The following is an 18,918-nucleotide window of genomic DNA, read 5'->3' as shown; positions in this document are numbered from 1 at the left end:
AACAGCCTAGATAGTTCCTTCATCAAGACACAATGAACTATCAACAACACTTTAAACTTTTTTTGGTGACTTTTTGTGTTAATGTACCTAGCTAAATATAAGTAAAGTGAAAGACATTGATGTATAAAAATATACAAAACAGCTACAACTTAATTCCATGCTTTTCTTGATCTGCTATAAAGCTACCATGCTTTAGTATAGGAGAGAAATGATATTTGTTTCATGCTTGAAATTCCAGTCTAAGAGAATCAACATTAAATAATCACTTTGTCACATTTCTTTATAAAAGAATGTATTACAACATACTTATATATCTAGCAGTAAAAAGATATGCAAGTCAGACAAATGCAGGATGAACTGGGATAAATCAAAGGCCATTTCCATTACACAAGCAGTACAATTTTATTTTTCCCCATCAATTGCAGCAAAAAATTGTTATAAACCAAATTAATAATCAAAGGAACTTAATTGTCAACAATTCTTCAAGAGTGATTATGTTCTAAGTTTCATCTGGAAGGGAGAGATGAAAAAATATACAGTGGGATAAAGTCTCTATGGCCAATTCAATGCCTCTCTAAAGCATTAAGGCTACTGAGGCACCTTATTGCAAGTTATGTATCATCTCCTCTTTGGCAATGAGGTGTGTAGTTTTATTAACTAGAGCCATCAGTGAATTGAGCTTGTGAGACCAGTCATTGAGTAAGTTATTTGGGTCCTTGGGTCTCTGAAAGTTGATAATTCCTGCCAGCCTATCAACTTTTGCAAAGATGGTCTTATTCACCACTAAGTTGGACAAAAACTCTTCAGATTCCTGTAAAGCAAATAAATGACACAGAATCAGGTAGTCAAACTAACAAACCATTTTGAATGAAATTTGATTGTTTCATAATAATACATCACAGTTACCCATACTCTGAAGAAATGAAGAGAGAGAGGGAGAGAGATCCAATAAATGTACTTAAGAAACATTCTATTTGGCTGGCTTATCTGATGTCATTTTTTTTTTAAAAAGTGTGATTCAGCATTGAAACTATGATTGTATTCAACCACAACCTTAACATGCAAATTAGCTAATTAATGTGGCAAAATAATCTTGTGTGAGACAACTCAAACCTTTATCTAAAGCTGAATAAATATCTGCGTAGCAGTATTCTGGAAGTGATTACAGAACATAGAATCCCATGTAACTATGATGGCTATAATGGCAACGTGGAGTATGACAGGGAGGTGGGAAGGAACTGGGTGTTGCTGCCTAAAAACATCTGAAGCAGCCTAAAGCAAGAGCACCTACCTGGGCACTCTTCCTATGGCCCTTCTCTTAAAGAAGGTATGTCCTGGATGCTACCACTTTGAGGTACAGACAACATCCCCAAACAGAGGGGAGCATGGGGCTAGCCATTACAATGAGTTTTTTAGTTGGCGTATCATTTGGCAAAGGCTAAGGAACCATAGCTTAAGAAATTCTTGTTTCTATTCTACACACTTTTTAGAATTACTATGTAGGAAAAAGAACAAGTAAATTTCAACAATTGGCAAGCCATTTTCAAAAAACCTTGCCTAGAAAACGACAGGGACTAGTCCCAGCAGTTGCCAGGAGTCAACACTGACTCAAAGGCCAACCCCCCCCCCCACTTTCTAGTACAAATTTACATAATTTCCTCAGATATACTGTAAATTCACCTAGTTCACCTACAAATAATCCCAGAGAAGTATGAACAGGACCAGAATCTCAATAGGATTTACTGATTCTATTATTATATTAAATGTGCATCACCCTGGGGATCGGATTCTAAAAGCTCCAAAAACACTACTCGAGCTCTTTTTTCAACTGTGCTGTACATTTTCTCTCATGTAAAATCCATAAGCAATCTTGAGCATCACTTACATCAACTGATAAATCCAAAAGCTGTGCCATTCTCTTCATAGTAATTCTGGTATAATATTTTGCCATTATTCTAATATTCTAAAAAAAAAAAATCAGAATAGACTACTATTAGGAATTAATTGAAATAATTTCCAAAAATATAAAAGGGAACGTTGCAATGGATTCAAGTATTTGCTTACATTTCAAATACTTATTGAGAGTGAATTAAATAATTTATTCAGTTTAATATGCAGGAAACATACAAGATATTCTCAGATACAACTTCTAATACACGGCAAGCAAGTTGCTGGAAGGAATTAGCAGTGAGTTACATTTTAAAGAAGATAGCACTCTTTCCACATTCCTCTCTGTAACAAAGTTTGTTTATATGGAACAGCACTGTCTTTGCTACAATGTCTTATGTGTATTCCAACTAGAACAAATATGTGTATCTGTTAAAAATAACTTCTCAAATGGAGTTTGGCAATAAACACTATGTCAGTCCTACTGACAAAAATAGTTTTAATAAAAAGGAAGCTTGCTATTGATGACAAATGGCTAGAAAGCAGAATTGACTTACATGTTCCACTACTCTGTTTTTTAAATCTTTCCATCTTTTTTCACCTTCCTCTGTATAGCCAAACACATCTGTTGCAGGACTTTCAAGGGATCCTTCCCTCAATTCTTTTCCATAATCCTCAACAAGGGTAGTCCAGCGCATCAATTCCATAGTGGTAAATAGTTTTAAAAGATCTCTGTTTAAGAAAGAAAGAAAGAGAGCCTCTGTAAATGGTTAAATAATTTTCACACTCATCAGAATGCTGTATTTTCCAAAACAATTCTGCCAGTAACACCAGTGCATTAATTTAACAATTTTACTTGCGTTATTAAATATGTGTAATTGTATTAATACTTTAGAAAACAAACTATTAATTCAGAAGAGTGCAGCAGCACCAGTATACATATCCAATATAGAAGCATCTACTTACAGTAAATTCTTTACAAATATACATCAAGATACTAACAGAGTTTCAGTTTGACATATACACACATTTAAAAACTTGGGAATAGAAATCAATACTTATATGTGCAACGACACTGCAAACTATTATTTTACATTCTATAAATAGAGGTAATTCAAATATCTTCACTATATATCTTAGCCACCTCTTTCCAACAATACAGCATTATGAATATTATATGAAATTCTACAGGGAACATATTCCATAAATCAGCATTCCCCACCCCACCCCACCCCAAATGTATTCTTAAAATGAAAAAAGCTACATACTTATATTTGGGAATGTCTTCTAGTTTTTTATCACTGCTTATTCTATGCACCAGGTCAGATTGTTCATTATCATAAGGGGACAGGATGACATAAAGAACAACACTCTTCAATGCCTGTTTCAGAGAAAGGGAAAGAGAATGTTCTGCAGAGATGTATTAATCTATCAAACTAAACAACATTACAAGTACCTTTTGGAACAAGAAACTGAATTTTTTATTCTATGTACTTGTCTGTAATCAAATTTATTTTATCTCAGGATTATAAGTTTAGAGAGCTAAAATGAGCTAAACTGCTCTTCAACTGTATGTAAAAATTAGGAAACTTCTTGAAAACAAATTAAAGCTTTCTTGTTATGCTAGAATTCTTCATTTTAAGGAAGATTTAAGTTGATTTAGTGGAATTCCCATATATGTACCTGGAAAGCATTTTCAAAAACTCAGAACATTGTTCCATACATTTCTATGAGGTTCTTCAATTCCTAAGATACCTTTGAAAATTAAGCAAATAGGAGCTCTGGTTTCCTATGCCTTGAATAATTTATGTGTATCTTTTTATCAGTGCCAAATTTTGGATAACATCACTTAAAATAACTTCTCCTTCCTGGGCCTTTTTGGCATATTCATTCATAACTTCTTTAGTTACGAACTGTAGAGGGTTAAAATTTGACTTTCCTATCATTATTACACTGACCACTTATAGTTCCCTACTAACTTTTCATGCTTTAACATGCATGAGAATCAAGCCTGGTTCAGATTCCTACTAGACTGACTCTATGGTTGGAGCAAACGTACACAAGGTGGAATAAGATATGAGCATCCGTGGAGAATCCTGCACTCATGAAGGTCGCTCTTCAGAGGTTCTGCCCAATTCTAGTTATCACACACAGGAATGTGAAAAATAACTGTTTGTTATTTAAGCATGCCCAGGTTGGAATGAGATCTCTGCCCAATGTTTCCTCTAGTGATGCAACAGAAGCCTGTATACCTGGGTCTCCAATGTACCCACATATTTTAATTAAAAAGATAGGAAGTTAAATGTTGCAAAGCAAAGCACCAGCCTCCAGCACTGCCCGCACTTCCAACAATGCCTCTGATTCTTCCTTCTCCCTGCAGTTTTCTAATTTTAGTCAGAAAAACCTGTTTGAGCAATACGTGAAATAGTTTCACAGAAACACATGAAAAATTATTCCTTTCTACTTCAAGAGCTTCAGCTGGATTAAAGTCCATTTCAAGAATTAAAGAAGTATTCCATATTTGCAGAACTGCCAAATCATATCCAACTCTGTTTTAAGACATTTTCCTTATGGCCTGATAGAATAGAATCTAACTATACAGCTATAACTACAGCTACATTTTATTTAATAAAAAAGAAAGTAACTTTGGAGCTGTTCTAGAAACAGAAAAATCTTTAAGAGATGTACGTAGAACGTGAATCACATTTTTTCTGAAATTTTGATTATAGTAGGATAATGATAGCATTTGATTTTCATTGCCCTAAAAAATAAACACCTTCAGAAAGGGAGCTTCTGTTCCATTTAAACAGAATCTGACTATATAGACAACTTAACAGCTTGTAATGCATTTTCCTTTTGTTGTTACCTGTTGCCATTTTTCACCTTCAGCCTGGATGCAAGGTGTATCATAAATAGCTCTGTAGTGTTTACAAATGGAAAGGTAAGAACCTTCATGCTGATCCAACTGAATCATTAAATTGTAGTATTTCAATTTTAGTTTCTGAAATGTCAAATAATGTTGGGTTAGGAGAGACACATTAAGCATATACATCTGCCACTTCCCCAGTAGTGTGAAAACTATATAAGATGTGTGAATAACACCCCATAAACCAGCAAATCAAAAGCTTTCTACCATCAGACATACTTCAGTATTTTCTTCCTGGAAAAATTTGGTGTTAATTTTTTTGCTAATAATTTGAGTTCGAATGTAGTCCTTTACAGCCAGACAAAGCCTCATCTGTTCCAAGATGAACTCTACACGCTCCTTCTTTTCCATTGATCCATAGGTCTCCACCTAAAGTTCAGAACATGAAAATATTATAGACTATGACACATGAAATTTTAAGAACTGCACACTCAGCTGTTTGTTAACAAAAGCAGTAATTAATATTTGACTTAAATAAAGCTCTTCATTTGAAAGTTACAATTATACAGCAAATCAAAACAGGTTAAAGTATAACAAGATTCTAGAGACACAAATTCTATTCAATTTCCAGTTGAATAAGCTTCATTTATTTTGAGTTTTTGTCAAATTCAAAGTGAAATTCAATGAAGGAGCTTTTTGGCAGATGGCGTCAGACCACAGGTCAAGTTGTTAATAATCTGTTCTTAAAGGCTGGGGGGCAGAGGGGGAAAAAAACTCCCATTGCAAAAAATGATTTGCACAAGCACCATACTGGATTTCAAACGCTGTCTGGTACATCTTCTTAGATAACTCTTCGTTGTTTTCTTGAGAGAACTCCTGCAAAGCTGGTTATCTTCAGATTGGCAAAGGTAAACTCTGCAACCATTTCTGACAAGTAAACAATACTGTGTAGGCAATGTATTTAAATGCTGTACTAAAAAGGTACCTAAAACACAGAGATAAATACCAAAAATGTCTGTGCTATTTAATGTTCTTATATTACTATTGGATAACTGACCAAAACAGCTTTTAAAAATTGAAAAGAAAGGTAACAGTATTTGAAACACAGGAACTTATCCCAAGCCAAGCAATTCTTTTATATTACCTGAAGTTCCTGCAAAATTGAGGCTGCTTCTTTTACTTCACCATTCTGTTCTTTTATTTTTGCTAGTGTATTTGTCAGCCGAGCCCTCTCAATTTCAACGTATATCTAAAAACAGGAAGGCATTTAATTTCATGTAAAATATGACCTATCATTGCATGAACCTAGTGTTGTATACTGTATGTGGAAGAAACTTTATAAAATATATCAGTATCATACTTAGCATCAATTATACAAGTAATTTTATGTTTATTAACATCTTAAAAATCATACTTAACATTGATATAATTTTTTCTCATTTTTAAAGGCTTAACTTATCTAAATCACCATCAGTGTTAATAGTTTCCAGTTTCTGTTGTATAAATATCAATGTATTCAGTTATTATTATCTGTATTCTATAGTATAGTATTCATATTTTATAATGCAATAAAAAATTAACCTGGAAAAAAATAAAATCCAAAAGTAAAATAAATAAAACCTTAGTGTGTTCTTACTTATGTGCTAATGAGACACAAGGCCAAGTTATTATAATGAATGGACATTTCAGTTATTCCTTGACTGGACAGAGAGAGAGATGGAAGGCATATAAACACCTGGTTATCATAATGTCCTGGAATTGTGATGGAGGGGGGAAAACCAGGGCTCCTATCAAATCTTTGTCTGTGCACTGGTACTATGCTGGTGCAAGGCAGGAACACATTCAACCATTAGCCAATAACAATAAATAACAAGCTTTATTTCTTGTTACTTATTACCAGTACATATATCAGTATAAAGGTTGACAAACTAGATTGTTAAAATATATACAAGGTAACATTGTAAAGATTGTATACAACTATGCAATTTTTAAAAAGAATAAAGAAAATTTCAGGAACAGAACTTAAATATTTTTTCCCCTCAAACTGCTCAATATTCCCTTGCCTTGTTCCTCTGTCAAAAAAAGAGTGACAACCACAATTCAAATACTGACAAAAATATGTCAACAGTTCACTAATGGAGTGTGAATTTATCTTTTTGTTGTTATATAATAATTGTTTTGGCTATCCCAGCTCAAAGTATGTAAACTCTTAATGTACTGATATGTTCCAAATGCAGTAACCAAGAAGAGCATATGCAGCAAGCCATATTGACAAAACTATGTATTTCAGACCAGAATAAAAGCAATAGTAAGAGTATATGTATTCATTTAAAGCAATTTATTTGTCTGAACCAAGATACAAAAAGTTATTTATGCAATGAATCCAGTTATACAGCATCTAAAATGTCACTTCTCTAACTCGGTAAAACATAAATATTAATGGTATTGATGAAAAGCTTTACAACATAAATAGAGTATTAGCTGTTTAACTCAAGAAGACACCGAAAGGAATTTAGATATAATTCAGAAGACCCCTTTTTATCTTATTACTGAAATCAGATCATGATTTCTGAGGAAGTTTTACTGAGCTTCTTTCCTCTTCCATGAAAGGCCTTTACAAAGTTTCCCCATAGGATCACCTAGCAGAGGTGTACAAATTGCAACCTTGTTTTCAATACAAAACCCCTTGAGAATAGTCAGGACAGCCCTTTTGAATGTGAAATACTGTGGACATCCCTATCACCTGATGCTTCCTTTATTGTGTTTTTGGCATCAGGGCTTTTTTACGCATCCAAAACATCTCAGTATATGCCATGACCCTCCTTGTTTGTGGGATGTGGACAACAGTACATTGGCTTGCAAGGTAGTCTCCAGATTAGAAGTCCTACTTTGCACTAAATACCATGATCATGCTTGATACAAAACTGGATTTTGGTTGTGCTTGTGACATATTGGCCAAAAAAGAATGCTACTGTCCCTACTGTTAGCAGGGAATGCTCATGAGACATATACATAACTAAGGGTGGTAATCTAGTCTCCTCTATCCTATTAAAAAATTGTGTGAAAACCTTCACTGACCAAAGCCATGACAGACCTAGTATCTGGCTGATTAAAAGGCCTGTTTCAAATATATGGTTAGAGCATAAGTCAATTTATGCAAACACACAGCTTAGGAATGGAACTAAGAAAGAGTCCTACATGAAGAAGACAAGGATTAATATTCCAACAAATGAAAAGTGAGTTGACATAAATGACCTTGGTGCAGAAGCTGCTTGGAACAGAGTGAAAAGAATTGTATTACAGAGTGCTACAGAAGTGTGTGAAGTCCCATTAATGGGAAGTATGCAAGAAGGTATCTTGATGGAATGAAAAAATAAAAAAGGCTATGAAGGAAAAATGCATGTAAAATAATGATTGCTGCAAAATATAAAGATGAAAGTTGGTTTATATTACATTACATTACATTACATTACATTTATATAGCTGCCCATCTCACATTCGTGACTCTGGGCGGTTTACAATTAAAACATAAACAGCACCAAAAAAACTAAAAAAATAAAGCAGCCATACAGACCATACAAATTTTAAAACAATTAAAAAGCCATACAGTATAATCATTGGGAGAACACAGCCATTCAAGAACAGTACAGCCATTTTATAACATATATAATAAAATGGCTGTAAAGGAAAAAACAATTGCAAAGGATGTGATCAAACAGAACAAGGAGCAGTTAAAATTAGGCAGAGAAAATGCAGAGCAATTTTGGTGGAAATAAAACACTCTTTTGGAAACAGGCTAAAGGAGAAGCTTCCAACAGAATGAATGGAATCAAGAATAAAAATGATAAAATTACTCAGGATGAAACTGAAGTTAGAAAATGCATTTTAGAGATTTACATGGGAATAATAAAAATAATAATTTTCAGTGGAGTCAAAATGAATGCTATAAATATTAGTGTTCAACAAAACAAATAATGAATCATAAATGTTCTGTGAATGTTGAAAAAGGGCAAGATTGCCAATAAGCCATGAAACTGGAGAAAAGTTAAAATACGGACGTTGTGTGCTTGGGGAGTGACTACATTAATGTGTATGCCTGTAGACTGCATCTAAGTCTGACAATCGGAAAAATACCGTTAATGTTCTAAACAAATAAAGAAAAAATTAGCAAGAACTAATGCAAAACTACGGGGGATAGTTTGTTAGGTGTGCCTCAGATAGTGTTTGGTAATTTCTGATGGAAAGGTTACGAGATGCGGCAATAAATATAATGTGGGAAATTCAGTGCAACATTATGCCAAGCAGGGATACAAATGCTAGAAAAAGATAGCAGGTGGTCTGTTGCGAGGATTTGTAGCTGAACTTACCAGCTACTGTCTTCCCAGTCACTGGAACATGGGCTTGACAGGAAAGCCAAGTGGATAATCAGTAGTGTTGATTCATGAAGGAACTTCCTGCACTGAACTGTTTTGGAAGTAAGCGCTCTATCCCAGTGGGCTGATATCTTTGAACATCTCATCCATGACTGATAGTCTGAGTGGCACTGGGATTAGCCATAAATGCAGTTTTTGGACTACCATGCTTGGCACTATTACATGCACTATGCTAGTGATCTGGTCCTAAAGAAAAGCCACTGTAGTGATCTGGGATAGGGATAGGTCTTGGAACTGAGTCTAATGTTCCAGTCATAAATCTTGCCAGCTTCGTAAAGGTCAGCCTCCCAGATGCTAGGATCTCTTTCAAAGTTTGAGGATGCATTCCTGAGACAGAGAAATGTTTCTTTCCTCTGTGATACCTTCTCCCAGATGTAGCATCTGTTTGAACAGCATTAACATGCTCTTGGAAACAAAGGAATATTCAGTTTAGGCTGTTTTCTGCTTTTTTCCATCAAGGATGCTCTGATGCATAGATCCTCCTTAGATCCTGTTCATCGTGATATCATAGAATCTTAAGAGTTGGAAGGGACTTCAGAAGTTATCTAGTTGAACATCCTTCTCAGTAAAGCATTTTAGACAGATGGTTATCTGGCCTCTGTTTGAAGACTTTCAGTGCAGGGGAACACAGAGACCCTTTTCACATGTATTACTGCCAAGCCAGGGTCTCCCCCATTCTATGTATGTCCCTTTCATTTTTCCTATCCAGATGGAGAACTTTTCACTTCTCCTTGTTAAAGTTATTTCAGGCTACTGCTCAGCCCACTTGGATCTTTTTGAATCATCTTCTCTTCTAAAGTGTAGGCTACTCATCTTAATTTTGGGTCATCTGCAACTCTGATAATCATCCCCTAATCCCCTTCATTCAAGTCATTAATAAAATGCTAAATATCACAGGGCCCAGGACAGCCCTGTGGAACTCTATTCAATAATACTTTCCAAGCTAATGTGGAGCCATTTATGAGTACTCTCTGAATGCTGACAGTCAGTTACAAATCCATCTAACAGTTATCTCACCTATATTTTACTATTTCTTTAATGAGATTATGAGACTTTGTTGAATGCTTTGCTGAGGTCAAGATGCACAGCGTCCACAGCATTCCCTTATGTATTAAGTTAGTAATACTGTCAAAAATAGATATAAGATTGCTGCCATTTGGGCTGGATATGTCAAGGGAAACATAAAAGTACACTGAATGAAGACAGAGTAAGTTTCTTAAGAACCTCATGTGATAAAACAAGGACAAGGTCAAGAATGAATGGGTAATGCACACATGCAGACTGAATACAAATGTGAGTGACCAGTATAAAAGAGGTGGCTTGCTCATATAGAGAGAATGAGGACTGAATTGCAAGACAAGTATAAGAGGGAATGAGTCAAGATTGATTGATTGACTACATGCCATCAAGCCACTGTCAACTCTTAGCGACCATGTAGATTTTCTCCATGATGATCTCTCCCTAATCTGGTCCTTCATGTCTTCTAAAGGTGTACTCTTCACCACTATAACTGAGCCTATCCACCTTGTTACTGGTTGTCCTCTTCTTTTTCCTTCCACCTTTCCCAGCATTAAGAGTCTTCTCCAGAGAGCTAGGTCTTTGCATAAAGTGTTTGAAGTAGGATAATTTGACCCTGGTCATTTGTGCTTCAAGTGAGAACTCTGGGTGGATTTGTTCAATGATCCATTTGTTTGTTTTCTGGGCTATCCACGGTATTCTCAGGAGTCTTCTCCAAAATCAAAGTTCAGAAGCATCAATATTCTTCCTAACTTGCTTCTTCAAAGTCCAACTCCATAGAGTGTCACAGGTTCTCTGTGGCTTGCATGATTCTGATCTTTGTAGGTACAGACACATCATGGCATTTGAATATTTTTTCCAAGGCCTTCATGGCTGCTCTACCAAGTGCTAGTCTGTGACATATTTCTTGACTTCTTGGAACTGTCTATTTCTATGCTGTTTTACCCTTCATTAGCACATTTTAAAGTTGGAATTTATTTATTAAATTGTTCCATGATGACTACATTTAGTTTGCAAGGCACTAAAAAACTGAGTGTTATGGTGTTAGGTAAGTATTGCAAAGAAATAAAAAAGCCTCACAGATTGTGAACAGGAAAAATATCTTACCTTTCCTTCCGTCACTGTACGTAATGTGTCAATTAATTGCAATTTGGTTGGTAAATCTGTAATCTCTTCAACGTAAGTACAGCACTGTTGGACCATTTTAGCAACTGCCTAGCATGAATAATGAGAAAGATTACACTTATGTGAATATAAACTTGCATATATAGCATTGGTGTTCATTTGTTTCAGTAATGCTGCCTGTTATGCAATTTTATTTCAAAATATCAAAGGAAACTGAAAATGTTTGCAATCCAAGGAAGAGATATGACAAAACAAACAGGAAATTGTCAGTGATTGTTTCCTTTTATTTTCAGATATACACATGGAGCAAAGGGACTTCCTGCAGAAGGATATAGTTGAGTTATTTTTGTCTAATATTTCTTACTTTTCACAGTTTAGATTAAGCTGCTAAAACAGAAACGTCTCCAGCAATATGTGGTAAAAGAATAAAAGTCACTTGCCTGCTTTAGGATTTCAAAAGAATAGTGCTTTCTTTACTTCTCATGGCTGCTACAACTTAAAATTACAACACACTAAATTTTTCTTTGCATAATATATGGTATTGTATACAACTTTACTAAAACAACAAAAATAGTGCAATTTAGTTTTCCTGAGACCTTGAACTGCTATTTGTACTATATATAATTTTGCTATTTGCTTTATTTGCATCTTTTGGGTAGAGGGAGGTTGCCTATGGGTTGTTTTTTTAAGCAATCAAGCAATAGTTGAAAGGGAGAAAAAGATTAAAAAAACATAAATAAACTAAAAATATCCCACCCAGACAGCTTTTTAATTTGTTTAGTATTACTTTTTATTCAAAGCAATGTTTCCATTCATAGTCACTACTGCTATATATTCAATTACAAGTTCAAGTCATTTTTATAAAAGAATGAAATACAGGCTTGGATATAAACTTGTACCTTTCAAATGATTTATAATCAACTTTAAAACCCCTTTATTATCTATCTTCAAATTATCCACTGACCATGTGGGAATTTCCAATTTCACTCTCTATTACTGTAAATTGTACATGCTGAATCAAAATTAGCTAGAAACGCAACTGATTTAAATCACTCTGAACCAATTACTATCTATCTCTCAGCCCAAGCCTATTTCACAAGGATGGAGGGGAGGGGGGTATTGAGTTGGGATGTTACATACAGTACAAATATGTTACTATGAGTAAACTGCAACAGATAGGAAATGAAAAGTGGACTGTAGACCAGATCTAATAATTACGAAAAACCTATTGTTAGGTTTAAACAAAAAAAGCTAACTAATACAAGATTGTAAAAAGTCATTAGGATTTAATCTCTTACAGAAATCTTAAGGTAACCGGAAAAAATAATTTAGCAATATTTTATCTCACTTCAGAAAATTTTAAACCTCAAGGAAATAATCTTCAAAGTACAGCAAAACTTTTCATTCGACATAATATATATTACATGATTCTGGAAACAGTTATGTCCAATTCTCTACTATATGCATGAAATTTTGAGCTATGACATATAGTATTCCAATAGTCCCCTAGTCTAATGTAGGAGACTACACCAAAGAAATATGAAACTAGGATCTGGATTTATACATCATGTTAAGCTAAAATGTGAATATTCGGTTTAGTATTGTACAAACCTAGCCATTTATAGTTGTAAACCATGGTTTAGGACAGGTATGCAAAAAGTATAGTCACGTGCAACCTGGTGGCAAGCTGGGTGTGAACAATTTTTCAGACCTTCTGTCGTGCAACTTTAGTGTATGTAAGATATGAAATAGCTGCTTAAACCTTCAGCCTGTTTAACTTTTTCTACGTTCCCTGGTATATTTGTTTTGTGTTTAAATAGAGAGAGAAAAGCTCAAGTGTTTTAATTAGTGGAAGAAACTAAAACTCTAAAAAAAGGGTCTGAACATCCAGATGGTAAAGGCACTGTTCAGTTGAGCTCAACTCCTGGTGAATACATCACCAAAAAACCCTTGAATTCCCAGATGGTCCCCTATTCAAATTACCTGCCAGACTACCTGCTCCAACCAGAATCAGCTTCATTAGGACATCTATGGAGAAACCAATTCTAGTGTCCCACTTTTAGGAAATTAAGGAAAATGAGGTCCTACTTTCCAGTCTCTTTGTGTCAATCAGACTGGCTCTCTTCCTGAGTGCGTTCCGGGAGGTGCTGGAGACTTAAGTTGTTCTGGAAAATACTCTAACCAGACTGGGCCATATTTTGTTTCATTTTTAAGTTGCTATTTGATTCCTGCTTGATTTTGATACTCTTAAGAACACATCGGATGTTTTAAATGTAAGTTGTACTGATTGCAGTGGAATACAAATGTAACTGATAATCAGCTAGGTGTTGCCAACTGCTGAGGTCAGAGAATTTATATTGATGGGGGGGAAGCTGTGGTATACATTCATTGTATTTTGAATTCTTAATTCGGAATACTCTAATTACTTAAATGATGAAGATCAATATAGAACATGGAAATGTATTTAACACGTGTTCAAATAGGGACAAAATACATAATGTGGTATCTCTTCAAATGATGGTTCTTAGAAGGACCCACAATGATTTAAGAATGACAGTGGCAATCCAAAATTTAATTCTAGTAAGTAGGAAAAGACACCTGTAGCTTATTTTCTGCTAAAAACAATATAATAGATAGAAGCAACTGCTACAAACACACACATATTCTGTTTCTCTTGTACTTTTAAACTGCTTCATCAGATAGCATATATCAAAACAAACTGACTTCACAGGTACAGGAAGTACTTTTTATTGATGGTTTTAGAGATTACTTATGAACATCTAGTTTTTTTATTTTAATTACAGCCAACATTATAGAAACAGAATTCTGGGACTGGTCCTATTCATACTACACACAGAGCCTCCATATTTGTCAAATTTGTTCCAATTCTCCAGAGCAACTTCAAGAGATATATACAGTTGTTTTGAGTGCTTTTTATTAAATGAAAAAGCAGGAGAAACCTTTTTTAAACAAATACACAAATAAACAAGGAAAAATCTGCTTGTGGGTACTATTCCATCAATAGACAGGTATAATTATTTGTAACTCTACAAACCCCTCCCCCCTTTCCCTTAGTAAACTCACCTGCTTTAACTGACTCCTTCTTTTTGAAAGAAGGAAGATATTTTCATTAAGACCATTCCAGTCTTTAGCATCATAACACATTTTTACTACAGCAACCAAGATGCGAGATGTGGAAACCATATCAGAAGCCTAAAAAAGCATGAGGGATAAAATATCATTTTTCAGTATAAAATATTTACAATAATTCTTTAAAAAAAATTAAAAACTTAACTATATATGAAAATACATTTCTGACTACATGATGAAGTCTACAGCAGGAAAGTAACTCAGATTTCACAAAGTCAACACGGATGATCATTTCATTGTTCCAGCACTCATATCAGGGTGGTTTAGAACAATTTTTCCACACATTATTCTTGCTTATAAATGGAGATTTTACTTTATCAAATAATTTACTAGTACTATTTAAGCATTAACTCCCATACTCTTTTACTCTAAAATAACTCTCTTCCACTCGGTTTTCTACAACTTAATTAAAATCAATGAGAATCTCATTGTTTATAAGCACATATTAAAAAGCTGGAGGAAAAGATATCAATTACCATTTTGATATCTGCAGAAGAGCTACATACAACAAGAGAAAATAATGGGCAACTAATTTGTTACAAATTGAAAAAGTGACTAATTCATTTCAAGTATTCTTACAGTTCGAGTCTGTTTTTCCAGTGACAGCAATGTCTCAATTGCTTCCTGAAGCCTTCCATCCTAAAACAGAAAGTACAGTGCTCAAAACAAAACAAAACAAAACAGCAAAGTACTTCTAAATTAACTGAATTGCCAAGTTATATATCTAGTAAATATAACATACAACAAAGCTGGATAAAAAGGTGTTAGTTATAACAAGTTAGGAAACTATGGCTTGGGTCACATAACTTGGTAAGCTAACATGTTGTGGGAATCTACCAAGACTGGTTTGTAAACCATGACAGACTAGACCACATGAACCTAGAAAATTGTGGTTTCTTCAGTAAACCATGGCTAAACAAAACAGATTGCTGTATTGCTGGAATAAACTTACTTGTTTAATTTAAAATAGAAGAGCCAAATCCTGCTTGTATCAAACATAACCAAGCTGCATGGAAAGCAATTAAATTTCAAACAGAATAATGGAGCCTGTTGATTTCAACTACACTTATGTCAAGATTAACTACACCAGGAACAAGACCAGTGGATCTATATCCTTTTACTCTAGCTGCCTGGGCTTCTCCTGGAGATAGAAGCAAAGTTTCACCCCTCAAATTACAACTGCTTTGTATTCTCTTCCAAATAAGCTACCCAACATTACAAAAAAATATATAGCCATTTTAAATAGTGAGAGTCAAATTGTACCTTTAAGTTTCCTTAATTTAGAATGCATTTTCCTTAATATTATACTCAATTTCAAAGGAACTACTCCACAGCAGGATGCTGTGGAAACTGTCTTCAGAAATGTTTTAAATGTTTATCAAGATTAAGTCTATAAGGTATTCATTCAGATGCTGAGAGGGAAATCATAGTATGCCCCTCATTTTGCCAGATGCAAGTTGCTTCCTCTCTCAAGTAAACAGTGAACACATTTCTCTTCTGCCAAACATAATAATCTATTATAGTTATTCTTTTCCAGTTAAATTATTGCATCTAGTTATATGTACTTTATTGCTAAACTGTACTGCCCTGAAAAATTCTTTGCTACTGCAAAAAACAAGCTGGGGAAAATGGCAATGTTTACACAAAGAAACAAATTCATAAATGCGTTATCTCAAGCCTGTCATGGCAAAATGAATTAACAGTGGTGTTAAAAGCAGTATATTGCATTTAGTACCAACACAGAGCACTGTTAAAAGAAAAAATCCCAACATGTAACTGAATATTTCATACTATGATTCCATGTGCTGCACATTTCTTTCCAAATCATTTTAGACCATGGTAGAGTGGGGAGACCTTCCTCCAATAATTTAGTCATACCAACAATACCCTTTATGTTCAAGAAATGCACAAAGAGGGAAACTTCTTATGGTAAGTCTTCAAATCACTCCACTGACAGAGGCAGCACCTAAAGTTCCAACTGTGTGCAGTAACTTCTTTGGCCAGATTGATCATTTTCACTTTGTTTCCCACAGCCAAAAGGGAGGTGAGGACTCAGTCAGTGCCCACTCTGGATGCTAGGCTTCTTTCCTGCATTTATCATAAGGGGTTCTAAGGAATATGAATGATCCTTCTCTTGCACAAACCTCTCAGTTCAATGCTTTAGCTAGTATTCACATTACAAACGTTTCCATGTACAGTACAATTTAATCCTGGCTTACTCAAATATAAAGTAGGTGGCTGCACCTGGTCAACCTTGGCTAATCTTAAAAATCTAAGCAGAGTTAGATCAGGTTAGCATTTAAATGAAAGACCACCAGGGCTGTAAACTAGATTAGAATTTTTTTAAAAAGAGAGAAATTCTGGAAGAAAGCAAACTACTTCTGTATTGTTGCCAAGAAACCTACATGGATACATCCTTGAAATCATCAGAAATTAAGATCAACTGTAGGGAGACTTTACCACTTAACCAGATTTTCTAAATTCACGCAGCATTCACATAAATGAATCACAAGGCTGAGTTGATCGAACACACTAAGTTAAAATGCAGTTTGATAATTTGGGGTTCAGCAAGTGGCTAACATGACTTGTAATCAATATGGCAGAGAGTAACAGTTCTTCACCATCACCACTTGGTCTGGATAGTGATGGGCAGCTTTGTACTGTTTTCTAAATTCAAGATAATTAGCACCCAGGATAGATTTTTTTCATGGACTCACATCTTCTAGAATGGAGATAAGCACAAGGGAAAATCATAAAATATCTGCTAGAAGAGACTGTATCCCAGTGGCCTAAATAAATGGTACTGAAATACCATTAGGATAATGGATTCTCAATTAGCTATTGTTCTCTAGGGAGTAAATCTGGGCTAGCATTATCAGCACCCAATTCTATAAAGAAATTAACAACGTGAAAAATTCTATACTTAAGTACCCAGTCCCCCCTTTACTGGAAAGTGCAGTTAGTATTAATAACACACAGCGAATGAAACAAAAGGTAGCACTCGAGTACACAGTGATGCCATGTGCATCAGAACCAAATAAAAAAGTACTGTACAGCAATTCATCAGATACCTAAGATATACAGTACAAGGTGTCCCTTAGCCTAAATCCATGCAAACCCTTTAATATTACTTCAACATATAGTATTAATATTCTTGTAACTTCGACAAGAATTAAAAGAAAGCTAAAAATCACGAAACAGGAACAGCAGCAGCACCGATTTACAGCGAGCCAGAAGTCCACTGAGTTTATTAAGCTCCAGTAAACGTTCGGAGAATTTCAGTGTTACTTCTGACCTCAGTAACCTCAAAAAATATAATTGCCTCTTTCTTTCAACGCAGGCTGACACCTTTCGCTAAGTAATATTACAATATTCGGCTGTAATATTACAATAAGGAAAAGGCCTATAATTCTATAGGAGCAATCATAACTATTTAACTCTGGGGGCCTCATTCCTCCGAAAAGCAGCGTACGGGGGAAAAGGTTCGTCCCCCTTTCTACCGCTCTTGAATTACAGAAATACGCAGTGACATGCCTTTGCCTATCACACGCGCGAGCGCCACTTCTTTAGGAAAGAGAGCAGCATTTTGCCCCGTTTCTCCCATCCCAGCCGCCAAAGGAGCGGAGCCACCGGTCTGAGGCATCTCTCTTCCCTTCCCTTCCCTTCCCTTCCCATGCCGGGCAACGCGGCTCCCGCGAGGCGAAAGGCCCTTCCGCTCTTCTCCCACCTGCCAGAGCCCCCGGCCCGGGTCAGCCTGGCGAGGCGATCTCCCACCCCCCGGGGAGTAGCTCCTAGCGAAGGGCCGATGCGGCCTAAGTCGGGCCGCGCCATGACTCAGCCCTCAGCGGGCCATCTGCTCCTTACCCGGGCCATCTGCTCGCACTCGGGCAGACGCTGGTCTACCGTGGCACTGTAATCCACTTCCATTTTCACGATGCGGCCATCGGCCCGCTCCGCACCACCGTCCGCCATGGCCGGGTCTCGTCCAGCCCAGAGTCCCTCACAGGCTCTCAAGCAAACACTCAGTCACGCACTGACTCACCGGAACCGGAAGCCCCTGGCCAGTCTCGCGTAGGCATCCACGAGGACAACCATGCCGCCAAGGACCCCTCGCGTCTGACGCCCGGCAGCAGGCACCCCGTTAGCCACCTCAAGGTGGGGGCGCTTTAACCTTAGCCTTGCACCACCAGATCGGGGCGGTCAAGAGTCCTTTGCATCTCTTTTTCTGCAATATAGTGGGCGTCCGGATTTTTGCAGCCCAGATCCGGAGGCTCTATACCAGCCTCGGATTCATCATCGAGGGAAAGACGGGAAGCGAGCAGAGAGTTGTTGTGGGATCTGCCAACTTGCGCGGTCGTGTCGGAGTCAGAAAAAGAAAGGAGCGCGCTAAACGGGAAGCCTACCTTCCCCAACTTGGTGCCCTCCAGATGTACGTGACTA

The 18,918-nt window shown here is 36.1% G+C and overlaps 1 protein-coding gene across 1 annotated transcript; it reads right to left on the bottom strand.

The window, feature by feature from the left end:
* Positions 1-377: 377 nt before the first annotated feature.
* PSMD12 (proteasome 26S subunit, non-ATPase 12) lies at positions 378-18,527 on the bottom strand. Its single transcript, XM_007433211.4, has 11 exons — positions 18,343-18,527; positions 15,058-15,117; positions 14,413-14,541; positions 11,311-11,418; positions 5,898-6,002; positions 5,033-5,182; positions 4,754-4,888; positions 3,156-3,268; positions 2,445-2,619; positions 1,886-1,963; positions 378-811 (listed from the first exon to the last, which is right to left on the bottom strand). The coding sequence occupies exons 1-11, from the start codon at positions 18,448-18,450 to the stop codon at positions 602-604; spliced, it is 1,371 nt and encodes a 456-aa protein (XP_007433273.1). The 5' UTR covers positions 18,451-18,527; the 3' UTR covers positions 378-601.
* Positions 18,528-18,918: the final 391 nt, after the last annotated feature.

This window comes from Python bivittatus, unplaced genomic scaffold, assembly GCF_059951505.1.
Source record: "Python bivittatus isolate LINGU-HERP-01145 unplaced genomic scaffold, Pbiv_v1 ctg000220_np1212, whole genome shotgun sequence".
Classification (NCBI taxonomy): Eukaryota; Metazoa; Chordata; class Lepidosauria; order Squamata; family Pythonidae; genus Python; species Python bivittatus.
Note: the sequence above shows the minus strand (reverse complement) of the source record. Positions and strands in the feature narration are given on the sequence as shown.